General features: G+C 43.1%; 1 protein-coding gene across 1 annotated transcript in view; it reads left to right on the top strand.

Moving 5' to 3' along the window:
- The window catches only part of PTEN (phosphatase and tensin homolog), an 83,349-nt gene that overhangs the window by 46,042 nt on the left and 10,865 nt on the right, over nt 1-26,442 (top strand). Inside the window, exons 6-7 of the mRNA XM_070752243.1 lie at nt 17,567-17,708; nt 21,124-21,290. Of these exons, the coding sequence (XP_070608344.1) occupies nt 17,567-17,708; nt 21,124-21,290 (309 nt within the window). The remainder of the gene's footprint in view (nt 1-17,566; nt 17,709-21,123; nt 21,291-26,442) is intronic.

Raw genomic sequence — 26,442 nt, 5'->3', positions numbered from 1 at the left:
ACTCAGCGTACGAGAAGAGGCGTTCAGGTAAGCAATCAACGCCTAATCTCTCAATAGCATATAACACTTATCCTTTAATAAATGCATTAATTTTGTTTGCCCCTAAAGTTTGTGGTGTAGCAGGCATTGTGCTATCTTAATAATAATTAACAGCCCGAAATATTCCAACTGGAATTTATGCCTGAATTACATTGTGATTGAAAGCAAAAATGTAATGTAAGTCATCCATGCATTATACAAGCTATTCTAAAATACTGCCACTTCTAATTGTCTTCACTTTATTCAGTTATATGCATTAATTGCCAATCTTGCCTAAGAACTCTTCATATTTGTGATTTACAAAGATTATTTCTCAGCATTCTTACTAATTTTCCTTTCAAAGGTATATGGGAAAGAATATCTTATAGAAATTGTAAAAAGTCATAACAGTGAGATAATGTTTGTGAACTCCTTAGAACTATCCATAATCCTGCAATAGTATAATTTTGATCTGAGATGTATCAAAGTTCTATTAATATATTAATATATTTCTCCTTAACAAGCACCATACAAACCAATGTACTATATCTTGTCTTCATTGAATATATTATACCAACATTGCACTGCCATTATTGGAAAGAATTTATGAAAATTTTGATTTAGAAATTGGTGGTACCTCTTTAAGCAAGAATGACTTTAACTGAAAGTTTTCCTCATTTGTGGGTCAGTCCCACATACTGGTTTCAAAATATTTTAGCCTATACCCTCTTTATAGAATTACTTCAAATCATTGACATTTTAAGATTGTTTTGCGTGTAAATCTCAGTTCAAGTCAAGCTGCAACCATTTCAATTGTTCAATGCTCAACTCAGTCATTGCAAATGTATAATTTCTTTTGCTTCAGCCCTTCTGTTGTAGTTTAAATTCAGTGTTTGGATCATTTTAATGTTTAGCTCATGGATAGATACCTGATAGTTTTCTGTGGAATTTGCTGGCACCATTCAGAATATCAGATTAGCAGAAGGGATTTTGCAGGTCATCTAGTCCAAGCCCCTGCCCAAGCAGGGGACACATACATCTGCCCCTACCTAGGAACTCATAACCTCCTGATTGTGAGGTAACAGCTCCACATCTAGGCCACAGCAGCTGTGATAGAGAACTACTTAGAGTAATAGTCAGCTACTGAGGAATCTAATATTGTAAAGCAGCTTCAAATCATGATATTTCCACTGCCTTGTTGGGTAAAGTTCTTTTATTAAAAGGCAGTGTTTCATTTCTTTCCAAAGTAACTTTTCACATAAATGTCCCAAAGTTCCTCTTCCTACAAAATGTTCTCATTGCCTGATGGATCCTGGATGCAGTAGTTTTCCATAGTAGGGCCCCATGCATAGCAATTTTATTTGGTGCCATGTTATGGTAGACTTTGAATACTTGACATGAGATGATGCAGAAATCTATTGTCATTATCCTGGTGTTCTTTGTGATCTTTGTATTTTATACTTGGCTTTTATGATAAATTTTGTTGGATGACCACCCCTAGGAATAGTAACAATGATGGTGTGCTTTGTCCTTCTCCGTACTATAGGAACAGGTCCAGCAGTCACATGGGTTGCTCACTGTCCAATCCGCATAGAAAGATTGCTGGATCCGCCCCTTCCCCAGAATTCACTTAGTCCTCCTACTGGCAGGACGCGTGGTGGCTCAGCTCCTCTCCAAACAAACACCTTCCCTTCTTCTTATACTAAATCCAGCAAAATAAGATAAGTAATTAGTTCTTCTATTGAATCGAAGCAATTCGGCTTCCAGCCAGCCCTCCAGGGCTTGGCTCCGAGCGAAGAAGCGGCGATAAGGCTTCCAGTTAATTGCGTTGCCTTGCCTTATCGCTTCAGTCGGCCATATTTCTTCTGCTAAATCTGCCCGGCTGGGAGGTTTTTATTACTTGGCTGTGTTTATTTTGGAACCTCCTGCGGAGTGGGACGCTTTACAAGGGTGCTTGTTCTGTCCCCCGGACTTAGTTTAACTCTTTAGTGAGTTTTCTTGACGCGAAGGCTCTCAACGTCCAGTAATACCGGCACCAACGGCCCGCCCACGCACAGGCCATAAAGTCCACCGCGTGGCCCAGAGTAGGCTGTGAGAGTCTCAGGCTTGTACTCCCGTGCTAGGCCTTTCAACCAGTGTACCTTGGTTGCTTAATCATTGAGGCCTAGCCCTGCTGGACTCACTGGCACGAAGTCTGGATTGATCCAGGGTTGTCTTTGAGGGCAGACGCTCCTGGACCTAGGAGCTTGGGCCCCCTTCCTCTTGGGATTTAAATTGTTCAGCCTATTGCTTCTCCCAAAAGTTTTGGCTCCAGACCTTGTCCCTGTAAATTGTTTAGGCCATGGCTTCTGCTATTCCCAAGAGAGGCACTTCTTCCAGAAATAATCAGGACCCTAGGCCTACTGGTGATGAGATTCAAGCCATCCCCCAGGCCTCATCCTCCTCTTTCGCAGCTCCTCCAGTGGCTAGGCCCAACAGAGCTGAAAAGAGAAGAGATAAAGCACTCCCAAAAATTCATAAACCATCAGCTAAACGCTTGAGTGCAGGCCCAGGTGCATGTTAGCTCACCTGAACCCCCAGACTCCTTTGAGCTGCCTCCCTCAGGTGTACCTGTTTTGTCTCTGGATGAGCCAAACCTAAACAGATCCAGCCTAACTTATGGGGCTTAGGTCCAGAGATATCAGACCATTTGAATCAGGGCCCTTCAGAACCTGAATCTTCCAGGGACAACAGGGTTCCCTCTGAATCTCCTGATTCTATTACTAACCTTCCTCCTGAACTGCAATACTGTATATGTTTTCTACCTTATCTCAAGTCATTGATGCCAAATTCAAGGCCATCAGTGCGCAGCCCCATCCTCGTAGTCAAATCCGTCTTAGACCCCTGACTTCTTTCTCAGCCTACAGAGTGCCTCAAGAACCAGACTCTGATTCCTCTGAGCAGGAATACAAGGATGATGATGATCCTGAAGACAGGGATGACCCCTTCCAAGGCCTCTCTGATCCCTCAAATCAAGATCCCTCCATCCTCTACTATTTTTCCCTTTCAGCTGTTTAAGTCTCTACTACTTAAGGCCTTTCAGGTCAGGACAAGCCTGCACCTACTTCTGATACTCCACAGGAGGAGTATCCCCCCTTCTTCATGCAGGAGCAAGAAGATACCGAGGTCATTCCCATGCCTAAACTATTTAAGGACACTTTGCTGAAACAGTGGGATCATCCAACTCTAGGTTCCAATCCCTCCTCTAAAGATAAGAAACTTTATAAAGTCTCACCTTCATATGAGGATCTTCTTATTTGTCCCAAAGCAGATGAACCGGTCAAGACCCTGCATTCTGCAGCAGCTATGCCTAGCGAGGCAGAAGAAGTCTTAAAGCCAGAGGACAAACGTCTGGAGCAAATGCTCAAGAAATGTTTCCTGGCAGACACCTGGGCAATCAAATGCGCAGCGTCAGCATCCTTCTTTACTAGAGCCATGCTTCTGTGGTTGCAGCAACTTCAACAGCATATTCCTCCTGATGACTTGAGGGGCCAACAAGACCTCAACAAGGTCTTTGTAGCAGCCCAGTATGTTGCGGATGCCACCCTACAGTCCTCAAGATTTGCGGCAAAGTCGGTGGCTGCTTTGACAGTAGCCAGGCGGCTTCTCTGGCTCCGCCCTTGGCAAGCGGGAGTGAGGCAGAAGTGGCAGCTTTCCTTGGGCCCTCTAAAATGTAAGCTATTATTTGATGATTTACTTGATCCTCTACTTACAGAAACCACTGATAAGAAGAAAATCCTGGGGCCTACTACCAAGAAGTCTGTTAAAACACTTCAGTCCTTTCGGCGATCCAATCGCCAACAAGATCAGGGATTCACGTTTCAAAGAAACTCAGGTCAGTATAATTCCTGGTTTCGTTCCCAAAACAGATAGAATCCCCAGGGGCAGAGGGTCTCGATATCAAAGAGGCTCCTCCACCTCGAGGACCTCAAAAAGGTCCAGGTGGTAATGATCACTCTATCCTCATTGGGGGGCGCCTGGCCTGGTTCGTTTCCAGCTGCCGCTGTTCCTGTAGGGACCCCTGGGTTATTTCCACAGTGGCACGGGGACTTCAGTTGGAGTTTATCTCCATTCCCCCCAAACATTTCATTTTGTGCCCTTCTCCTAGATCCCCTTCCTCCCTTCTCTGCATGGAGGAAGTGATCCATCATCTCCTCTCCATTAGGGCTATTCAACCAGTTCCTTCCTCGCAAAGAGGATGGTTTCTCTTCCATCCTCTTTATGGTCCCTAAGACCTCTGGAGGATGGAGAGCCATTTTGGATCTTAAAAGATTAAACCAGTATATCAAATACAGAAAGTTTAAGATGCATTCCTTGTACCCCGGGGACTTCATGTCCTCCTTAGACCTTATGGAGGCCTATCTCCACATTCCCATTTTAAAAGGCCACAGACAATTTCTCCACTTTGCCTTTCAGGGCAAACACTATCAGTACAGGGCCATGCCCTTCGGTCTGTCCTCGGGCCCTCAAGTCTTTACTATGCTCCTGGGCGCCCTGGAAGCTCATATCCGGGCTACCCCCATTCATATTTTGTGCTATTTGGATGACATTTTAGTTCACGGTCCCTCCAAAGAGGGCACCCATACAGATCTTCAGTTATCCATGTATCTCCTACAGGAGTATGGTTTCTTCATTAATTTTTTAAAAATTCAGTTTCATCCTTACACTTCCCTTCAGCACCTGGGGGCAGTCATAGATTCTAACCTATCTCAGGTTTTCCTTTCTCCTGAAAGAAAGATTAGTATCATAAAGCTTATCGCTCAAGTCAGATCCCAAAGAAAGGTCTCCTTTTCCACGCTGTCTTCCCTACTGGGAAAGATGGTGTCCTGTATTGGTATCATTTCCTGGGCACGCCTTCCATCGTCCTGAGATCCCTCTCGTGGTGGACTTCCTCCGCTCTGGACAAAGGATCCCTTTTCAGGATTCCAAACTAGTTTACCATCACTACGGAGGCCAGTCTCCTGGGCTGGGGAGCCCACGCTCCGGGCCTGATAGCCCAAGGCATGTGGTCATCGGAGGAGTCAACCAAGCCAATCAATTGGCTGGAACTGAGAGCAGTGTCGCTAGCCCCCAAGAGGTTCAAACCATACATCCTCAACCGACATGTCCTAGTCCTAACAGACAATATGGCTACGAAGAGCCACATCTGCAGACAAGGAGGCACCCGCTCCAAGGCCATGATGCAGGAAGCCCTGAAGCTGGGCCTTTGGGCGGAGAGACAGCTGCAGTTTCTGTCGGCTGACCACATATCGGGAATCCTCAATGTGCAGGCGGACTGGCTCTCCCAATTGACACTGGATCCAGGAGAGTGGAGTCTCTATCCAGACTTATTCCAGCAGATCTGCCACAGATTCGGTCACCCGTCGCTAGACTTGTTCGCAACCGCAACCAATGCTCTGCTCCCTCGGTTCTAATCCAGATTCCCATCCCTAGGAACAGAAGCAACCAACGCACTCAAAATCCCTTGGCCTCCAGGCCTCCTATACGCCTTCCCACCAATTCCAATCCTGCCAGACGTGATACACAAGATCCTCCTCAAGCAGGCCCAGGTGATACTGATAGCCGCTCACCGGCCTCGATGACCCTGGTTCACAGACCTCCAGCGGCTATCCGTCCAGGCCCCCTGGCAACTCCCTGCTTCAGAGGATATGTTGCAGCAGGGGGTCTCTCACCATCCAGACCCGGAGTGGTTCCACCTCACCGCTTGGCTGTTATCTGGCGTGACCTAGACCTTCGAGGTTATGATCTCGATGCCATGGAAGTGATCCTAAAGTCTAGAAAACTGTCTACCAACAGTCTCTACGACCATACCTGGTCCAAATTTCACCAGTGGTGTTCCCAGGAAGGCCTCTCTCCCTTGTGTATTCCCATTCACAGAATCATTTCCTTCCGCATGAAAGGCTTCCACCAAGGTCTCTCAGCCAACACTATCCGGCGACACCTAGCAGCCTTATCCTCAGTCCTGGCAGGACGCCGAAGACAACCGCTTCGCAGTTTCCCTGAAATACAAGAACTGTTAAGAGGCATCTCGAATCTCAGGCATCCCACTGTTCACAGATATCCATGTTGGGACTTACCTTGAGGTCTGCATTCTCTTACCCAAGCTCCATACAAACCACTAAATTCTGTCTCCTTCAGACACCTGTCCTACAAAGTAGCATTCCTGGTGGCAATCACCTCTGCCAGACGCATTTCTGAGCTGGCGGCATTTTTTATTCGCCAGGACTTATGCCAATTTCATCCGGACAAAGTAGTCCTTCGATTGGACCCCACCTTTCTACCAAAGGTCAGCTCCATGTTAAAATTTTCTGGAGTACAAAGGTAAGGACTGGTATAGAAGTCACTGTACTTTATTCTACAATCAGTTGGTTTGTTTATTGAGCTTCTAAGAAAATAAAAAGGCAATAATCCAAGTCCAAATCGACATACAGTACTGTGAAAACATTTTAGGCAGTTATGCAAAAATGCTGTAAATTAAGAATGTTTTCAGAAATAAAAGTATTACTAGTTTATTTGATCAATTAACCAAATGGAAAGTAAATGAACATAAGAGAAATCCACAATGTTCCATGTGACCATCCTTTGCCTTTAAAGCAACATCAAAACACAGTTTTTGAAGGAAGTGGCAGGTTGGTTGTTCTAAACATCTTGGAGAACTAATCATAGATCTTCTGTGGATGTAGACTGTCTCAAATCCTTCTGCCTCTTCATGAATTTGAAAACAGAATCAATGATATTGAGATTAGGGTTCTATAGAGCCAAATCATCACTTTTGGTACTACTTGTTCTTCTACACACTAGAGTCCTTGATGACATCATCATCATCATTATTATTTGTTAGATTTGTATGCCGCCTCCTCCAAGAACTCGGGGCGGCTCACAATCATAAACAATGTACAAATCCAATATTTAAAAAAACAATATTTAAAAAACCCTTATAATAAAATAATCACATAACCCAATCAAATCATACATCAACCAAGTAGTTAGGGGAGATGTCAATTTCCCCATGCCTGGCAGCACAAGTGAGTTTTCAACAACTTACAAAAGGCAAGGAGGGTGCAGGTAGTTCTGATCTCCGGGGGGAGCTTGTTCCAGAGGGCCGGGGCCACCACAGAGAAGGCTCTTCTCCTGGGCCTCGCCAGACAACATTGCCAGAGAAGGAGAAGGCCAACTGTGGGACCTAATCGGTTGCTGGGATTCGTGCGGTAGAACACGGTCCCGGAGGTACTCTGGTCCGATGCCAGGTAGGGCTTTATAGGTCAAAACCAACACTTTGAATTGTGACCGGAAACAGATTGGCAGCCAGTGCAGGCCGCGGAGTGTTGATGAAACATGGGCGCATCTGGGAAGGCCCATGATTGTTCTTGCGGCCACATTCTGCATGATCTGAAGTTTCCGAACACTTTTCAAAGGTAGCCCCATGTAGAGAGCGTTGCAGTAGTCGAGCCTCGAGGTGATGAGGGCATGAGTGACTGTGAGCAGTGACTCCCTATCCAAATAGGGCCACAACTGGTGCACCAGGCGAACCTGGGCAAACGCCCTCCTCGCCACAGCTGAAAGATGGTGCTCTAATGTTAGCTGTGGATCGAGGAGGATGCCCAAGTTGCGAACCCTCTCTGAGGGGGTCAATAATTCCCCCCCCCAGGGTAATGGACGGACAGATGAAATTGTCCTTGGGAGGCAAAACCCACAGACACTCCATCTTGTCATTGGTTGTATGTTTTATTGTCCTACTGCAGAATAAATTTGGGACCAATCATATTCCTCCTTGATGATACGGCATCACAGATAAGTATCTGCCTGTATTTCTCAGCATTGGGGACACCATTGATCCTGACCCAATCTCCAACTCCATTTGCAGAAATGCAGCCCGAAACCTGCAAGGAACCTCCACCTTGCTTCACTGTTTCCTGCAGACACTGATTATTACCAGCCTTTCAACAAACAAAATGGAGAGCTACTACCAAATATTTGAAATTTTGACTCATTCGGTCCACAGCATTTGCTGCCATTTTTCTGTACTGCAATTCTTATGTTTTCGTGCAATAGTTGAGTTGTTTAGCCTTGTTTCCAGGTCAGAGTTATGGCTTTTTGGAAGCAGTTCTTCCGTGAAGCCCACTTCTCCAGACAGTAGATGAATGTACAATTTATTTATTTATTTATTATTTATTATTATTTGGATTTGTATGCCGCCCCTCTCCGAAGACTTGATTCTCGCTGGTTTCTACCAGTTCTGTGCTGATCTCAGTGCCAGACATCTTCCAGTGTTAAAGGGAAGTAAGCATGATGTGTCTTTCATCTGCTGTTTCTTTGACCGATCACTGCATCTATAGCCAGCAATATTGCCTGTTTCTTTGTGCTTCTTCAAAAGAGTTTGAACAGCATACCTTGAAACCTCAGTCTACTTTGAAATCTTTGGCAGGAAGAGACTTTGATGATGCTGTATAAGGTTTGCAATGGTGTGTGATATGTGACATGAAACCATTATCTACAACTTAACTCGAGTAGCAGAATTTGGCTGTTCCTCACTGTTTTAAGCCTTCTAGGCAGCTATTTCTGTTTCAGTGGGTGAGGGTGTTTCAACCTACATATGAAATTGATGATCATTGGCACCTACTTGATATAATTGGTTAATTGTATATCTGCCTCTAATCTTAAAAAATTCCTGACTTTGTGCAAATGCTTTTACTATTTAGGAATTATTTTTGTAGGAGCCAAGGTAGTGTACATAGTGCTCCCACCCCTGACAATCCTTGTGATATTACTTGCTCAGACAGTAACCACAGAACCTGGCCCAGTAAAGAATCAATAACAATCTATTTTCTTCAAACCAACTCATGAATAGCTAACTGCACTATAAAACAAAACAAGGTTTCCTAATGAACATGAGCAATTCCTTTTCTTAAGTAAGCTAATTACCAATTTTGACAAACAAAGGAGTATGAGATTTGTATTTAGCACCTGAAAGTTCAATATGGCAGCATATTTTTCTTTTGGCAGTGTGCCTTCACAAAGAAAACTGCACACACACAATACAGAGGGACCATATTACTGCATGATAACTAAAAATAAGACTCTCCATAGCAATTTTTTAAAAAAGCAATAAACTTAGCTGTTGGGAAAAAAAGCTTAAATATATGTTTAACTATATATTAATACAGGTGAAACCCAAAAAAATTAGAATATCATGCAAAAGTTCATTTATTTCAGTAATGCAACTTAAAAGGTGAAACAATATATCAGAGAGACTCATTACATGCAAGGCAAGATAATTCAAGCTGTCATTTGTCATAATTGTGATGGTTATGGGGTACAGCTCATGGAAATCTCAAATCCTCCATCTCAGAAAATTAGAATGTTATATGTGATCAATAAAACAAGGATTGTACATAGAACAATATCAGTCCTCTGAAAAGTATAGACATGCATATATGCTCAGTAGTTAGTTTGAGCCCCGTTTTCAGCAATTACTTCCTCAATGTGTCGTGGCATGGACGCTATCAGCCTGTGGCACTGCTAAAGACCAAGAAGCTTCTTCAGCTCTTCTGCATTGTTCGGTCTCATGTCTCTCATCTTTCTCTTGGCAATGCCCCATAGATTCTGTATGGGGTTTAGGTCAGGCGAGTTTGCTGGCCAATCAAGCACAGTAATCCCACGGTCATTGAACCAAGTTTTGGTGCTTTTGGCAGTGTGGGCAGATGCCACATCCTGTTGGAAAATAGAAGTCAGCATCCCCATAAAGCTCGTCTGTGGAAGGAAGCATGAAGTGCTCCAAAATATCCTGTTAGACGGCTGCATTGACCCTGGATTTAATGAAGCACAGTGCCCTGAAATCAGCAGATGACATGGTTCTCCAAATCAACACAGACTGTGGAAACTTTTTCCTCTGAATTGGAAACCAAGGACCCAGAGTATGGAGGAAGAATGGAGAGGCACACATTGCAAGATGCTTGAAATCCAGTGTGAAAGCTGATAACTTCCATGCCACACTGCATTGAGAATGTAATTGCCGCAAAAGGAGCCCAAACCAAGTACAGAGTACATATGCATGCTTATAGTTTTCAGAGGTCCAATATTGTTCTATGTACAATCCTTGTTTTATTGATCGCATGTAATATTCTAATTTTCTGAGATGGTGGATTTGGGGTTTCCTGAGCTGTAGCCATAATCATCACAATTATGACAAATCACATCTTGAACTATCTTGCCTTGCATGTAATGAGTCTTTCTCATATACAGTATTATGTTTTACCTTTTAAGTTGCAATACTGAAATAAATGAAGTTTTGCACAATATTCTAATTTTTGAGTTTCACCTGTATATTCCTCTCCTGCCCTCAGCTAGCTCCATTCAGTGGGAGCATAGATGGCATGTTTTAATGCATTTTATAAATTTCCATGGCTTAGAACAGTGCTTCTCAATTATTTTTTGTTACTTGCCCCGCCCCCCAGGAAGTAGTAAACATTTTGCACACATACCCCCAACTCTCCACTGGGATGATTGTTTGAAATATTCTTCATGTTTTCACCAAAAAAACTCAAGCGGCTTATCAATGTGATTGGGGTATAATGTGTTTAAGTGATGCCTTAATATATTTGGGTTCATGCTGTCTGCTGCCAAGATTTTTAGACACAGTAAACATACTAGTCTTGTGCTCCCCCTCCCCTGCATCATTCTGCACCCGCCCAGGGGCGCCCCACTATTTGAGAAGGACTGGCTTAGAAGAATGCATAGATGAGTACTAGGACACTTGAAATGACATAGGGTAAATACATCATTGTGTCCTGATCTTGGGACAAACACTGGATGTTTTGTTCTGAACTCAGAACACTTAAAATGGCCATTTGGTATTGAGAATGATTCAGTACAATCAAAGTAACTGTATTTTGCTGTGCTTTAAGAACTTGCATGCTTCAAGGAGTGAATAATCAAGAGTTACTTAATGCTTTCTTCTCATATTATGTAAAGAATACTGCTTCTATTTCAATATATTTCAAAATTTAAAGATGGTAATCAAGGATTCCTAGCTTTTCAGTGATTGCATTAAGAATTTTGAAAGCACTTTATGAGCCTTATCCAAAATGATTGTCACAAAATAGTAAAAAGTCATTTATCAGAAGATAAACTTATTGAAGGGGTCAATATATGCCAAGGGAGATATTATTTTGGACATTAGTGGCTGTTAGATGCCAAGGTGGAGACTCAGAGTATAATTCTCTAGCTGCCATTCTTCACAGAAACCATCCCTTCAGTAACTGATGATTCCATAAGAATTTAACTTCATCTGTGATATATAGTTGTAAATAACCTTGTTAGTACTTTAAGTTAGGTTCACTGCATTTCCAATTAAACATGCATAAATTTGGGTAGAGATCTTTTCTTGAAAAGTGATGATAATGCATTTAATGTTTGTGGCAGTGAGAGTTTTAGTTTTTAAAGAGAATGTTTCTATAATTATTTTTAGGAAATTGGATCTTGCTATACTTAAATCTATTAGGGTTGCTAGATAGTTCAAGATGACCTATAATAGTATGTTTGCATTAGACATAATAATAGACAAAATCTCACTTAAAATAAAAAACAAATTTCAGAATTTAAATAGCACTGAAATTAGATATGCCCAGTTTAATTTTGTTTTAATTCCAACCTGACAAGAGTAGTCTGTCTATCTCAAAATATAATTGGTCGTCCATTTGATTCTTTCTGTTACTTTTCAGTATCCACCCATTTTATGTATGCAAAGTCGGTTTATACTTTTGATTGGTTTGAATGGTTCTGTTTATGTCAGTCTTTTATTCTAGCTCTTAGATGTTTTTGTGGACCTAGAAATTGTCTCCTCCCATTGTTTCTGTAGATTCCATATAGGCAAATCATAATTATACTTAAGCAGCATGAGATTTCTTATATTATCTGCTCCCCTTAAAAACAGAAAATAAGGCAGATTTCTTTGTAGCGCCTTTAAAGTTAGCAAACAATAGAATACTCAACTAGCACTAGATAGGCACTACATATTCTGCAAAGTGAAACTCCCATGCCTATTTCTAATAAATTTCTTGTCTGTTTTTATTTGCACAACTATACCATGACATTTTTTTATTCCCACTTGTCTAAGCAATTCCTGCATTCATGCTCGGTTCTCAGGAAATATTAATGAATGGTAATCCACTTGGGGAAAAACGTTAGATGGAATGTCTTTTTTGAAAAGCAATACTTAATGCTTGAGCAAGAGCTAAACTAGAAAAAGACAGCACTTAGAATCAGGTTGAAGTTCAAACCAGAAACTTACCTTCAAATGGGATGAGAAGGAAGATTGAGAGAATATTTAGAGGCTGGAAGAGATACAAGAGGTTAGTCAGTGCTAAGCAGGTGTCATTGGTCAGTTCAACATGGAATTCTTTGTTTATCAACCTTTGGTTCCCGATGAGCCATTGAGTACAGTTCCTGAGCCTTGCTTATAAAGTCTTGTCATTATTTGGCTTTTAGAAGGAGATGGATATTGTAGGGTTTGGATGGATATGCATTTCCAGAACTGGCTATTTTAAGTCAGTACTATTGAAGTTGATTTCTGATTCCAAAATTTTTCTGTACAAAATTGCAGTTATACATAGGTAGTGTGAAAAAGATGAGCTACATGTAAAGAATGTCTTGGAAAAGCAAACAAATTTCTTACAAACAGTGATACCTCGTCTTACGAACCCCTCTTCATACAAACTTTTCGTGATACGAACCCGGTGTTTAAGATTTTTTGCCTCTTCTTCCTTACAAACCCGAGCCGCTGGCATTGGGATGCCCCGAAGCACTGGGATTTCCCTGGGAATCCCCATCTCTAAACTTCCGTTGCCAGCCAAAGCGCCCGTTCTTACATTGCTGGGATTTCCCTGAGGCTCCCCTCGCTGGGATTCCCTTCTTTTTCCCCAGCGCTGCTTTGAATCCCAACTACAAACTCCCCCTTCCAAACTGCATGGGGGAAATGAGCATAGAAAGTTGTGGGGGAGATGAGTAGAGGGGGGGGGGGGAAATGAAAGGCAAAGACTCATGGAGCTCAAGAGAGGAGAAAGTTGTGGGGGAGATGAGCAGAGTGGGGGGACAAAAACAGGAGGCAAAGACTCATGGAGCTCAAGAGAGGAGAAAGTTGTGGGGGAGATGAGCAGAGTGGGGGGACAAAAACAGGAGGCAAAGACTCATGGAGCTCAAGAGAGGAGAAAGTTGTGGGGGAGATGAGCAGAGTGGGGGGACAAAAACCGGAGGCAAAGACTCATGGAGCTCAAGAGAGGAGAAAGGTGTGGGGGAAATGAGCAGAGTGGGGGGGACAAAAACGGGAGGCAGGGACTTACAGAGCTCAAGAGAGGCTCTTTTCACCTTGCTTCGTTGGGACTGCCACCTCTTGCCACCTCTCACTGTCCCTCCCCCCACTCCGTTCGCCTCAGCTTTGTCTGCCCGCCGCTTTTTCTTTTTTTTTACTTTAATGTTTTGGATTTTCCTAATGGGCTTACATGCATTATTCGCTTTTCCATTGATTCCTATGGGAAACATTGTTTCATCTTACGAACTTTTCACCTTACGAACCTCGTCCCGGAATCAATTAGGTTCGTAAGACAAGGTATTACTGTATTTGAAATCGGGTAGAAAATAGACCTCCGAGTCTACGGAGAGGGGCGACATTCAAATCAAATCAAATAAATAAATAAATAAATAAATAAATAAATAAATAAATAAATAAATAAATAAACTGTTATTTTACAGTGTGAAATTAAATTGCTTTGATTTGTGCTATCTGGATATGGTTTTGCAGAAATGACTTCGAAAGAATTTACTTATAGACATTACATACTTTTCTTTAAAACTCAGGATATATTTTTATACCACTTCAGGCTGATGAAGGAGCATTGGCTCCTTTAAAAAACAAAACTTGTTCTGTTTACCAGATAGTGTTGAACATAACCTGTTTCAGAATATATCTGTAAGTTTATATTGTAGAGGCTGAGTATTGACTTATCTTGCAATTTCTGGACATTTTTTCAAAGCTTGTATTTACATAGCAGAAAACAGTAGGTCTATGAAGAGAAGAGTGGTGAAATTACTCTTTATAAGTTATGAGTTGTTGACTTATAACCACAATTGCCTCCAAAATTTCTGTTGCTAATGTCAAAAAGAACCTAAAGCTGAATTAATAACCACTGATTAAAATTAATTAACTATACAGTGATCTCTCGGTTAGCGCGGGGGTTACGTTCCAAGACCTCCCGCGCTAACCGATTTCCGCGTTATATTGGATGCGGAAGTAAAACCACCATCTGCGCATGTGCGCCATTTTTTTCATGGCCGCACATGCGCAGATGGTGGAGTTTGCGTGTGGGCGGCGGGGAAGACCAAGGGAAGATTCCTTCAGCCGCCCAACAGCTGATCTGCTCCGCAGCGCGGAAGCAGCGAGGAGCCGAAGATGGGGTAAAGGCAAAGGGGAAACCCCATCTTCGGCTCCTCGCTGCTGCCGCGCTGCGGAGCGGATCAGGTGTTGGGCGGCTGAAGGAACCTTCCCTTGGTCTTCCCGCTTGCCGCTTGCCAGTCCACACACGCCCCCCTGGATGAGCCGGCCACAGGGGCGAGTGGTGGGGATGAAGGGGCAGGACTTCCCGGGCGGAAGGCGTGCTCGGCTCTGTCAGTCGTAGCGCTGGCTGTCAACTTTTCTTTTTAGCACTGGGGAGGCAAGTCAGCTCCTGCCCAGTTTTAAAAAGAAAAGTTGACAGCCAGCGATTGTTCCGCTGCTGCCAGCATGGCCTGGCTGGCAGCGGAAGATGTAACGGAGCCCACGGGGGATTCGCCTTCCTCCCACCCGCAGCCGAGACTGATTGTGGGCTCCTTCGCAACCTCGGAGAGCTTCCGGGGCATGAAAGCTCACGAAAACCAGGAAGCTCTCCGAGGTTGCGAAGGAGCCCACGATCAGTCGGCTGCCGGCGGGAGGAAAGCGAATGCCACGGGGCTGGGCTCGGCTCCCCCCTCGGCTCCCCCCCTTACCAGCCCCGCCGCGGAAGGCTCCATTCTGTTCCCTGCCGGCCCGATTGAGCGGCCGGCGGTCTCCATTCAGGGAACAGAATAAAAAAAAATTTATTTTTTAATATTTTATTTTTTTAAATAATATTTTTTGAAAAACCGCGTTGCAGCGTTTCGCGCTAATCGAGAACGCGCAAGTCGAGGGACCACTGTAATATAAAGCACCTCATTTTAACATTGGTTTTTCACACACACACACACACACACACACACACACTCTTTGATCAAAAAGTAAAAAAGATATAAATAAATGGTTTAAAGGAAAGGTATAATTTTATTGAGAAGTTTTTAAAAAAGCAGGAGTGGTATAATATACAGTGGTCCCTCGATCATCGCGAGGGTTCCGTTCCAGGACCCCAAGCGATGATCGATTTTTCGCGAAGTAGCGGTGCGGAAGTAAAAACACCACCTGCGCATGCGCAGATGGTGTTTTTACTTCCACCGCCGCCCGCCCTTCGCCCGCCCACCCCGTTGCTCGCGCCTGGGGTTTCCCCGCGCGCGTGCCGCCCGCCCGCCCACGCTGTTGCTGGGGCCGCTTCCCAGCTGGGATGTCCCCAAGCGCGCGCGTGTTGCTGGGGCCGCTTCCCAGCTGGGAAGCGGAGCTGGGGTTTCCCCAAGCGCGCGCGCACCGCCCGCCCACGCTGTTGCTGGGGCCGCTTCCCAGCTGGGAAGCGGAGCTGGGATGTCCCCAAGTGCGCGCGCGTTGCTGGGGCCGCTTCCCCGCGCGTGCTGCCTGCCTGCCCACGCCGTTGCTTGCGCTGCCACTGGGGTCTTACCGGGGCAAGAGGGGGAAGACCCAGGGAAGCCGCCCAGCAGCTTATCTGCCCGGCGGGAAACTCCACCATCTACGCATGCGTGGCCATAGAAAAAAGGCACGCATGCGCAGATGGTGGAGTTTACTTCCGGGTTGAAAACTCGCGATATAGCCCTTTCGCGATGCTCGAGGACGCGAAACTCGAGGGATCACTGTACTATTATCAGGATAAGAAAAAGGAGAGAAGAATGAGAAACAAAATATATTACAAAATAGATTAAAATCCATAAGGTGAGCAGACTCTATCTTCAGAAAGGATATGACACTAATATTCTTCAATGATGATGTGAGTGTAGTTATTTATACTTTGTCTCATGCTTTTGCTTTAAACAGTAAGTAATACGAGGATTCAGTTCAAAGGTAATTTACTGAGAAGGAACCGTATATCTTCCTATTATGCTAATAGCATTTTTAATGTACTTATTGCAGTTAGCAATGTTGTGACCAAACATAAGGATTTGGAAAACTCAACCAAACATAAAACTAGTATATGCTGGTGGTGGTGATGGCAATATTGTAGTATTTTATTGTGGTGCAAAAATGATTAATGTTGGTTTTTATAACATGCTACAAATTTAGGATAAGAATCACAGTAATAGATTTTGTAGATTAGATTACAAATCACGTTCCACTTGCACACTATTTTTTCCAAAAAATTCTGGGCTACTTCCTTAGCACAGTGTGAACCCATACAGAAGCAACAACATTTCAATGTACTTTACTCCTCTGCATGTCTTGTAAAAGTGTCTGACCAGTGTGGATTGACAGCCCTCTTGGATTGATTACATTTTATTTGCAGTTTTGTGTATAGAAGGTATATGTAGATCCTCATGGAAAAATAGATATTTTTAATGCATTGTAGAAGAGTTACACTAATCATTCAAAACTATCATAAAATATGTGTGAGATTGATAAATTTGTGAGTTGCTTGGTGCTTTCTGAGCATGGCTGCTCCACCAATACTGACAGGATGAGCCACTAGTATTGTATTTTTTGCACTATAAGATGCTCCAGATCATACCTAGCTTTTGGGGAGGAAAATAAGAGAAAATCTGCCTCCCAGCATACATTGGTATTCATCTGCTTCAGAACGTATCACAGCCTGGTTTAGCATAAGCAGCTGATTGCCAGTTGGATCTGCCTCCTAGAATACCGCAGATCAGCTGTTCCAGGTTGCGGGGATTGTTGCTGCCTCAAGGAGGATGAAAATTGAGCATGTGAAGGCCGAAAACAGGCCCACGGAGACTGAAAATGGCCAAAGGGGGCCGGTGAGTGGGTAGGGCTTCGGCAACGTTCACTCTAAGACGCACAGATATTTTCACCCACATTTTAGATGGGGGAAGTGCATATTATAACCAAAAAATACAGTATATAAACAGAGAGCACTCCCTCCCCCACTCCCTTCTACCATTGATGGTGATATCTAGTTTGGTAATGAAATGTCTGCAAAGAAAACAATCAAGCACAGACAGCATCAAGGACCTCACAGATCAACTCTGAGCAACAAATATTCTTTCTATTGATAGATTTGGCTGCATGTAACCATTCTAATTTCTTTTTAGAATCTTCTTTATGAATGTTAGTTCAGGTAACAAATTGTAACACTATATGATAAATGTCCCCCCCCCCTCTTTTTTTATTAAGGGAGTAACTATTCCCAGTCAGAGGCGCTATGTATATTATTATAGCTACCTATTAAAGAATCATCTGGATTACAGACCAGTAGCACTGCTGTTTCATAAAATGATGTTTGAAACAATTCCAATGTTCAGTGGCGGCACTTGCAGTAAGTAACATTTTAAGTAGTTATACGCTATGTAGAATTATATGCAATGTTTGTATATTGCATACTAAAATTGAAATATGTATAAAGTACTATAAAATAATTCTACCTTCTCAAGTAGAATATTAAAACGTCATTGGTTTGATTTAAATAACATTCCACATTCTTGGAATATGTATTTCTTAGACTTTTCATCCTTTACTTTTTTTCCTGTTCAGCCTTTTTCCTTTACCCTCTTTCCCCTTCACCTAATTCATTTTGAGTGACCATGACAATATAGATAACATCTTCTTAGTTTGATTTTTCCATATTTTCCAATACATATGAGGTTCCATAGTTCAATTTGATTTCTTCTGTAACTTTTGCCCTAGCATTTCAGTTTGCCCTGCAAAATATTCTACACAATTGAATCAGGGTGTATCATGAATGTGGTCCCAACATCCTAGTAATGTATCATAAGATTGTCTAAAAGAATATTTGGAATTCAGTCAGCCTGTCTTGGGTTGTTCACTGCAGAAGCACAGCAGCAGTAGTGATAGAAATTTGTTATGCTTCTCCTGGTTGAACATACTAATCTTAGCGTGGCAGGATAACTATGTCTACAATTGTTATTTATTTAAATATAGTATAGTATAATAATACAATACATGACATGACATAACATGTAATATTTATATAAATATTGCTTCTTAAGTCACAGGCTTTTCTAAATACTTTATAGATTTCACTTAATGATAGCTTGCCTTCATTACCTTTCTAATGCTGGGATCCCTTAATACAGTTTCTCATGTTGTGGTGACCCCCAATCAGTGTTCCCTCTAATTTTTTTTTGGGGTGGGCGGAAAAGTATAGTGGCTGAGCGGCAGTCCCTTCGGGACTGGGCGGCACAGAAATAATAAATATATAAAGAAAGAAAGAAACAAATAAATAAATAAACAAACAAACAAATAAATAAAAAACCCACCCTGTTTTGCCTCAGAGAATTTCAAAATAAAATACTGTACTGTGTGTCTATAACAGTGAGCTCATAATAGGGCAACTCTATCAATATCAATGCCACTTAAATAGTTGAGCTAGTTTCAAACTAGATTTTGATTTTCTTTCTCTCTTCCTTACTCCCATTCTTTTTCTTTTTCTTTTCCTTCCTCTCTTTTTTCTATCTGTTTCTCTCTCTTCCTCTCTCTCTCCTTCCCTCTCGGCTTCTGGGCAGGTTTGGAAAACTCTGAGTTGATGATGATTTTTAAGTGAGCGATTGCTCACTGCTCAGCTTAGAGGGAACTATGCCCCCAATTATAGGTTCTAGTGCCAATTCTCCCAACAGAGCTTTAAGCTGATTGGCAGGAAGGTCAGAGGGACACCCCCACTGTAAATGCTTGATTGGTCGGAATGTAAAAATGTGTTCCAAGGTGCCAAAACAGAAGCTTTAGTTCCTAACACCATGGGAAATTTGTCTTTTCTCATGGTCTTAGGCGACCCCTGTGAAACGGTTTGTCCAACCCCCAAAGAGGTCCCGACCACCAGGTTGAGCACCACTGATCTAGTGAAACAGATAATTAGTGTAATAAACTTTTTAAAAAACAAGAATCAATAGTTGTTGTTATGTACTGATAGTCCTCGACTTACAACATTTTATCTAATGACCATTCAGTTGCAACAGGACTGAAAAAAGTTACTAATGTCAATTTTTCACCATTTATGACCGTTGTAGTACTTCTATGGTCACATTAAAAAAACCAGATGTTTGACAACTTCCTCATATTTATGACGGTTGCAGTGTCCTGAGTCATTTGTTCCCCTTTTGTGACCTTCTGACAAGCAGAATCAATGTGGAAGCCAGAGTCACTTAACAATCGTGTTACTAACTTAACTATTGCAGGGATTCACTTAATAACTGTGGCAAAAAAAGTTGTAAAATGGGGTAGCACTCACTTAACAGATGTCTCACTTAGGAGTAGAAATGTTGACCTCAATAGTGGTCATAAGTTGAGAGCTACCTATACTTTTTTCCTGAGTAAATTTAATTTGGTTAAAGTAAACTAACTTTCAAATGAACTTAAATGTGATTTAGTTTTACTTCTTAAATTGCCGATCAAGTTTCATAGGCCGATACTTTCTATTAGGTGAGGTCATTAAAATTATATTTCTCACAATTATATGTTCTGATTACAAGTCTTTGACATTATAAGATTGTATAAATAACTAGGAGCTGCAGTCAGTTTATAAGTGATACCTATAAGACAGTGGTTCTCAACCTGGAGGTCGGGACCCCTTTGGGGGTTGAACAACCATTTCACAGGGGTCGCGTAAGACGATGGGAAAAGACAAATTTCCCATGGTGTTAGGAACTAAAGCTTCTATTCTGGCGCCTTGGAACATATTTTTACAATCCAACCAATCAAGCATCTACAGTGTGGGTGTTCCTCTGACCTTCCGACCAATCAGCTTAAAGCTCTGTTGGGAGAATTGGCGCTAGATTTATGGTTGGGGGTCACCACAGTACAAGGAATTGTATTAAGTGGTCGCGGCATTAGAAAGATTAAGAACCACTGCTATAAGACAACTATAAAATATGGTAAAACAGTTGCTTATCTGCACTTCTAAAATTATATTAAATCTGTCATTGAGTGTTGCTTTTTTTTGACATACTCAGATATTACAGATTGATGCTAGCCACTTGTTCTTTATAGGTAGTTCTCAAAATACAACATTTCTTTATTGAAGAAATGTTGCTTTCTGTGGGCATGAAGAGGTTAAAGCCAGAGATAGGTTTTGAGAAGCTGGAAGCTGCAGCCTTAACATTCAAAGTCTGATTTCCCCAAAGCCTAGAAAGAGCCAGGAAGGCTTTGACAGCCAGCTGACTGGAGCAGAAAGCTCTGCAAAGCTTTGGGATGGGTCCTTTTTTGTCCCAGAAAGGCAGGGGTATCTTGGCAGGAGGAAGGGTAACAGCAGAATGCACCCAGCATTTCTGGTTTTTTTGCTGGCAAGACAGTCAGCTGTGTGACAGGCTCTCATGTGCAATCCCTCACCCTCAAGCTCCACTTAATGACCCACAGTTGAAGAGCCAGGCTATTTTGGTTGTTACATGAAGTAGTTCATTTAACATTTGCTATGACTTCCAACCCGGCAGGCTGGATTATAGTTGTAAAACAGCTTATATATTATCTTCCTATAGAAGATAAATGTCACATCAACTTTCATTTAGTGCTGAGCTGATACGGAAGCAACAGGAGCCGTTTGGAGTTTTCCCAGGTTATTAATATAGGGTGGGTATAAGTATAGCATAATGTAAGATGTTAGATAGTCTTGTCCAAATCTTTTTAAAATGTATGGTGTTTTGTTTTTGTTTTTTGCTTTGCTTACTGTTACAATTCTAAGATGGTTCTGTAACCTCCTTGTGTAAAATTGTTTTATTGCACAGATCCTCACTTTGTGGTCTACCAGCTCAAGGTAAAGATATTCACCTCGACTTCAGGACCTACAAGACGTGAAGACAAATACATGTACTTTGAATTCCCTCAGCCATTGCCAGTATGTGGTGATATCAAGGTGGAATTCTTCCATAAGCAAAACAAGATGCTGAAAAAGGTTTGCTTTTTTTAACTTGATACATGTTTGGTTTTTAATTCTAAGTGCTAAATTTATTCACCTTCATTTGTTTATTTCAGGCATTTCCCTTGAATTTCAAGAAATCTTAAAGAGGTTCATGCTTTTACTATCAATGCTGCTGAGTTTAGGTGAAAAACAAAAGCATATGTGCAATATTTATCCGCTTTCTATTGTTTGAAATGGTTTGGAAAGCCACTAAAGAAGGACTCTTTCCGTTTTATATTTCATGAAATTTCCATTTTACAACTTTTAATTTGCAACATGTGACTTTTCCAACATTCTTTTAGAATAAACAACTGCCTGCAAAATTTTAGCTTATTTACAAAATCTAAAAGGATGGCCGTTGTATAACTAGACAAATTTGGGAGAAAATACTCTTAGCTATTGCTAAATGTTCAATGATTGCAGTGGTTCTGCAAATTTTCAGTCATCAAAGTTTATGTAACAGCAGTATATTAGTTGTTTTAAGTCCCATTCATGTATAAAGAGGTCAATAGAATGAGAGTTACTTGAAGTGAAATGAGGGATTGTAACCAGTCTTCACCAGAATAAGCTGATTTTTCTTTTTCAGACTTATTCTGAGGGCAAATGGCAGACCTCAAGAAAATTGGTTAACTGTACTAATTAGTAACTGGATTGCATGACAAAGTCTACAGTTAGTAACTGAATCTAAAAAATAATTTTGGGGATTTCAAATATATTTTTTTCTTTTGGGTGCATATGCTCCTCAAAGCTATTCCTGAGGGTCAAAGACCCTGCAGAAGACAGGGATTTTGGTAGGAAGATTGACAGAATTACCTTCTGCTTGTGCAAGAAAGCTGGATCCCAAGCTAAGGATAAATAGCATGTGAGGTAAATCTTCCAGGCATCTGATCAGATTTTCCATACAAATCTTTATCTGACAATTTCTTGTATAAAGAGGGGAACAATATCAGATGTCACAAAATTAATTTAAGAAGATTGTGGGCATTTATTTGTGGGCACTTAGGATTCCTTCTGGAAATGATTTTTAAAGAAGTAATATCATAAGAATTTGTCAGTCAAATTCTGCCATTGGGTTATAATAGGACTGTTTTGCTGATTTTAATAAGAGAACTTTTTAAGATTTAAAGGTTCAGTGCAGCTCTTTGTACTGAAGGAGTGGGTTCAGCACTCACGTGGGTTGCTCGCTGTCCAATCCACATAGGACCGAACCTTGTCTTTTAAAAGATTGCTGCATCCGCCCCTTCCCCAGAATTCGCTCGGTCCTCCTACCGGCAGGACTCGTGGTGGCTCAGCTTCTCTCAAAAACACCTTCCCTCTTCATTCTTTCTCTCTGCAATTCAACAAGATAAATAAATTAGTTTGTTATTAATTTCTTCTTTGAAGCCTTAGACCTTACAACAGCTCTGCCGCGAATTTCACAATCACCCTGCTTGCACCGCTGCCAGATTGCATTTACAAGTAAATCTACTCAGCTGGGAGTTTTATTCATTGTGGCTTCCTTTTCTTCCTCTTGCGGTGTGGGATGCTTAACAAGCTCTCTTGTTCTGTCTCCTGGACTTTAGTCTATTCTCCATTTTTGTAAAAAAAAGATTGGAGATGTGTTTTCCTGGCGCAAAGGCCCTCAGCACCCAGTAATCTGGCACTTGCAGCTTGCCCACGCGCAAGCCGTTTGGCGCCATAAAGTCCACCGCGTGGCCCGGAGTAGGCTATGAGACTCTCAGGCTATTGCTCCCTTGCTAGGCCTCTTAACCAGCGTGCCTTGGTTGTTTATTTAGGGAGGCCAAGCTCATCTGTACTCATTGACACAAACTTTGGATTTGTCCAGATTGTCTTTGAGCTGCAGATGCCCCTGGGCCTAGGAGCTTGGGCCTTATCCTCTTCAAGGCCAGAGCAGCCACAGGCCTTGCTGGTCAGGACAAACCTGCTGCATCTTCTGCAGCTCCCTAAGAGGAAAATCTCCCATTTTTCATGCAGGAGCAAGAGGTCATTTAGGTCATCCCCATGCCCAAGTTGTTTAAGGATGCTCTGTTGAAGCAATGGGACCACCCAACCTTGGGCTCCAACCCCATTTCCAAAGACAAGAAATTATACAAAGTCTCTCCATCTTATGAGGACCTTCTGTTATTTCCCAGAGCAGATGAACTGGTGAAAGCTCTCTATTCTGCAGCAGCCATGCCTGGCAAGGCAGAGGAGGTGTTAAAGCTTGAGGACAAGCACTTGGAGCAAATGCTCAAGAAATGCTTCTTCGCTGACACCTGGGCTACCAAAAGCACAGCAGCAGCTTCCTTTTTCACCAGAGCCATTCTTCTGTGGCTTCAGCAGCACATTCCCCCTGACGATCTATGAGGCAAACAAGACTTCAACAATAGTTTGCAGTGGCCCAGTATGTGGTGGATGCCACCCTACAATCGTCAAGATTTGCTGCATAATCAGAAGCTGCCTCAACAGTAGCCAGAAGACTCCTATGGCTCTGCTCCTGGCAGGCGGGCATGAGGCAAAAGTAGCAGCTTTCCATGGGTCCTCTCAAGTGCAATCTTCTATTTGGCGACCTTCTGGACCCTCTGGTTACAGAGACCACTGACAAAAAGAAAGTCCTGGGCCCCACTACTAAGAAGGCTACTAAAACACAACAGCCCTTTTGGCGTTCCAATTGGCAACAAGATCAAGGATTCGCATTTCAAAGGAACTCAGGTCAGTATAATTCCCGCTTTCGTTCCCAATCAGATAGGAACCTCAGGGGCATAGGGTCTCGTTATCAGAGGGGATCCTCCTCCTCGAGAGCCTCTAAAAGATCCAGGTAGTAACTGCCATCCTGGATCACTTGGCTTGGTTTGCTTCCAGCTGGCGCCGTTCCTATAAGGACCCCTGGGTTATCTCGGGTCCTTACAGTGGAATGGGGGCTTCAATTTGAGTTCATCTCCATGCCTCCAAAACATTTCATTTCTTGCCCGTCTCCTAGATCCTCCTCCTCCCGTCTCCGCATGGAGGAAGCAATCCAACCTCTCCTGACTATTAGGGCTATTCAGCCAGTGCCCTCCCCTCAGAGGCCTAGGCTTCTATTCCATCCTCTTCATGGTCCCTAAGGCCTCTGGAGGATGGAGAGCCATCTTGGATCTTAAAAGATTAAACCAGTACATAAAGTATAGAAAATTCAAGATGCATTCCTTGTCATCTATCCTAGCTTCCATCCATCCGGGGGACTTCATGTCTTCCTTGGTCCTTACATAGGCTTATCTCCACATCCCTATCATAAAGGGCCACTGACAATTTCTCCGCTTTGCCTTCCAGGGCAAACACTATCAATATAGGGCCATACCATTTGGCCGGTCCTTGGCTCCTCAAATCTTTACTAAGCTCTTGGGAGCCCTGGCGGCCCACATTCGGGCTACTCCCATTCATATTTTGTGCTATTTAGATGACATATTAATTCATGGTCCCTCCAAAGAGGGCACCCTTTCAGACCTCCAGTTTTCCATGTCTATCCTAGAGGAACATGGTTTCTCCATCAATATCAAAAAAAGTCAGCTTCATCCTTCCACTTCCCTTCAACACCTGGGGGCAATCATAGAATCCCATCTGTCTCATGTCTTCCTTTCTACTGAGAGGAAGATCAGCATCAAGGAGCTTATCTCTCAAATTAGATCCCAAAGAAAGGCCACCATCGCTATTCTGTCTTCCCTACTGGGAAGGATGGTGTCTTGTATTGGCATTATTCCATGGGCTGTTCCAGAGATTGGGAAACGGCAATTCGGCACGCCTTATTTCCATTCCTCCCACCGTCCTGTGGTCCCTCATGGTGGACCAACTCCGCCCTGGACAAAGGATCCCTTTTCGGGATTCCAGACCAGTTCACCAGCACTACGTATGCCAGTCTGGCGGGCTGGGGGGCCCACGCACTGGGCCTGACAGCCCAAGGCACATGGTCAGCAGAGGAGTCATCCAGACCAATCAATTGGCTAGAACTGCGGGGCAGTGTTGTTATCCCTCAAGAACCACACATCAACAATCAGCATGTCCTGGTCCTAACAGACAACATGGCCACAAGGAGCCATATCTGCAGACAAGGGGGCACCTGGTCCAAGGCACTGATGCAGGAAGCCCTGAAACTGGGTCTCTGGGCAGAGAGACATATGCAGTCTTTATTGGCCGACCACATCTCGGGAGTTCTCAACATTCAGGTAGACTGGGTCTCCTAGTCGACTGTGGACCCAGGAGAGTGGAGTCTCCATCCGGACTTATTCCACCAGATCTGCCTCAAATTCTGTCACCCGTCGCTACACCTGTTTGCGACAGCGATCAACGCTCAACTCCCTTGATTCTATTCCAGATTCCCGTCCCCGGGAGTGGAGGCAACAAAGGCACTCAGAACTCCTTGGCCTCGGGGTCTGATGTACGCATTTCCCCCAATACCAGTTCTATCAGGCGTAATCCACAAGATCATCCTTGAGGAGGCCCAGGTGATTGTGATAGCCCCTCACTGGCCTTGCCGACCCTGGTTTGCAGACCTCCAGTGGTTATCCATCCAGGCCCTCTGGTGACTCCCTGTTTTGGAGGATATATTGCAGCAGGGGGTCTCTCACCATCCAGAACTGGAGTGGTTTCACCTCACCGCTTGGCTATTATCCGGCATGACCTAGATCTTTGAGGTTATGATCCAGTTGCCGTAGAAGTGATCCTAAAATCTAGAAGAATATCTACCTACAGGACCAAGACCATACCTGGTCTAAATTTACCCAGTGGTGCAAGAAGATCTCTCCCCCTTGTGCATTCCCATTCACACAATCATGTCCTTTCTCATGAGAGGTTTTCATTAAAGTCTCTCAGCCAACACCATCCGGCGTCATCTGGCAGCCTTATCCTCGGTCCTGGCAGGACCCCGCAGACAACCACTATGTTCTTTCCCTGAAATACAAGAGTTGTTAAGAGGCATCTCAAACCTCAGGCCTCCCACTATCCACAGATATCGCCCTGGGACCTACCTCGAGTTCTGCATTCCCTTACTCAAGCTCCATACGAACCATTAATGTCAGCCTTCGTCAGGCACCTATCTTACAATATAGCCTTCCTCATGGCAATCACTTCTCCCCGATGCATCTCACAACTGGCGGCTCTTTCCATCTTTCAAGACTTGTGCCAGTTTTACACG

Source organism: Erythrolamprus reginae, chromosome 5 (assembly GCF_031021105.1).
Source record: "Erythrolamprus reginae isolate rEryReg1 chromosome 5, rEryReg1.hap1, whole genome shotgun sequence".
NCBI classification, from domain to species: domain Eukaryota; kingdom Metazoa; phylum Chordata; class Lepidosauria; order Squamata; family Dipsadidae; genus Erythrolamprus; species Erythrolamprus reginae.
Note: the sequence above shows the minus strand (reverse complement) of the source record. Positions and strands in the feature narration are given on the sequence as shown.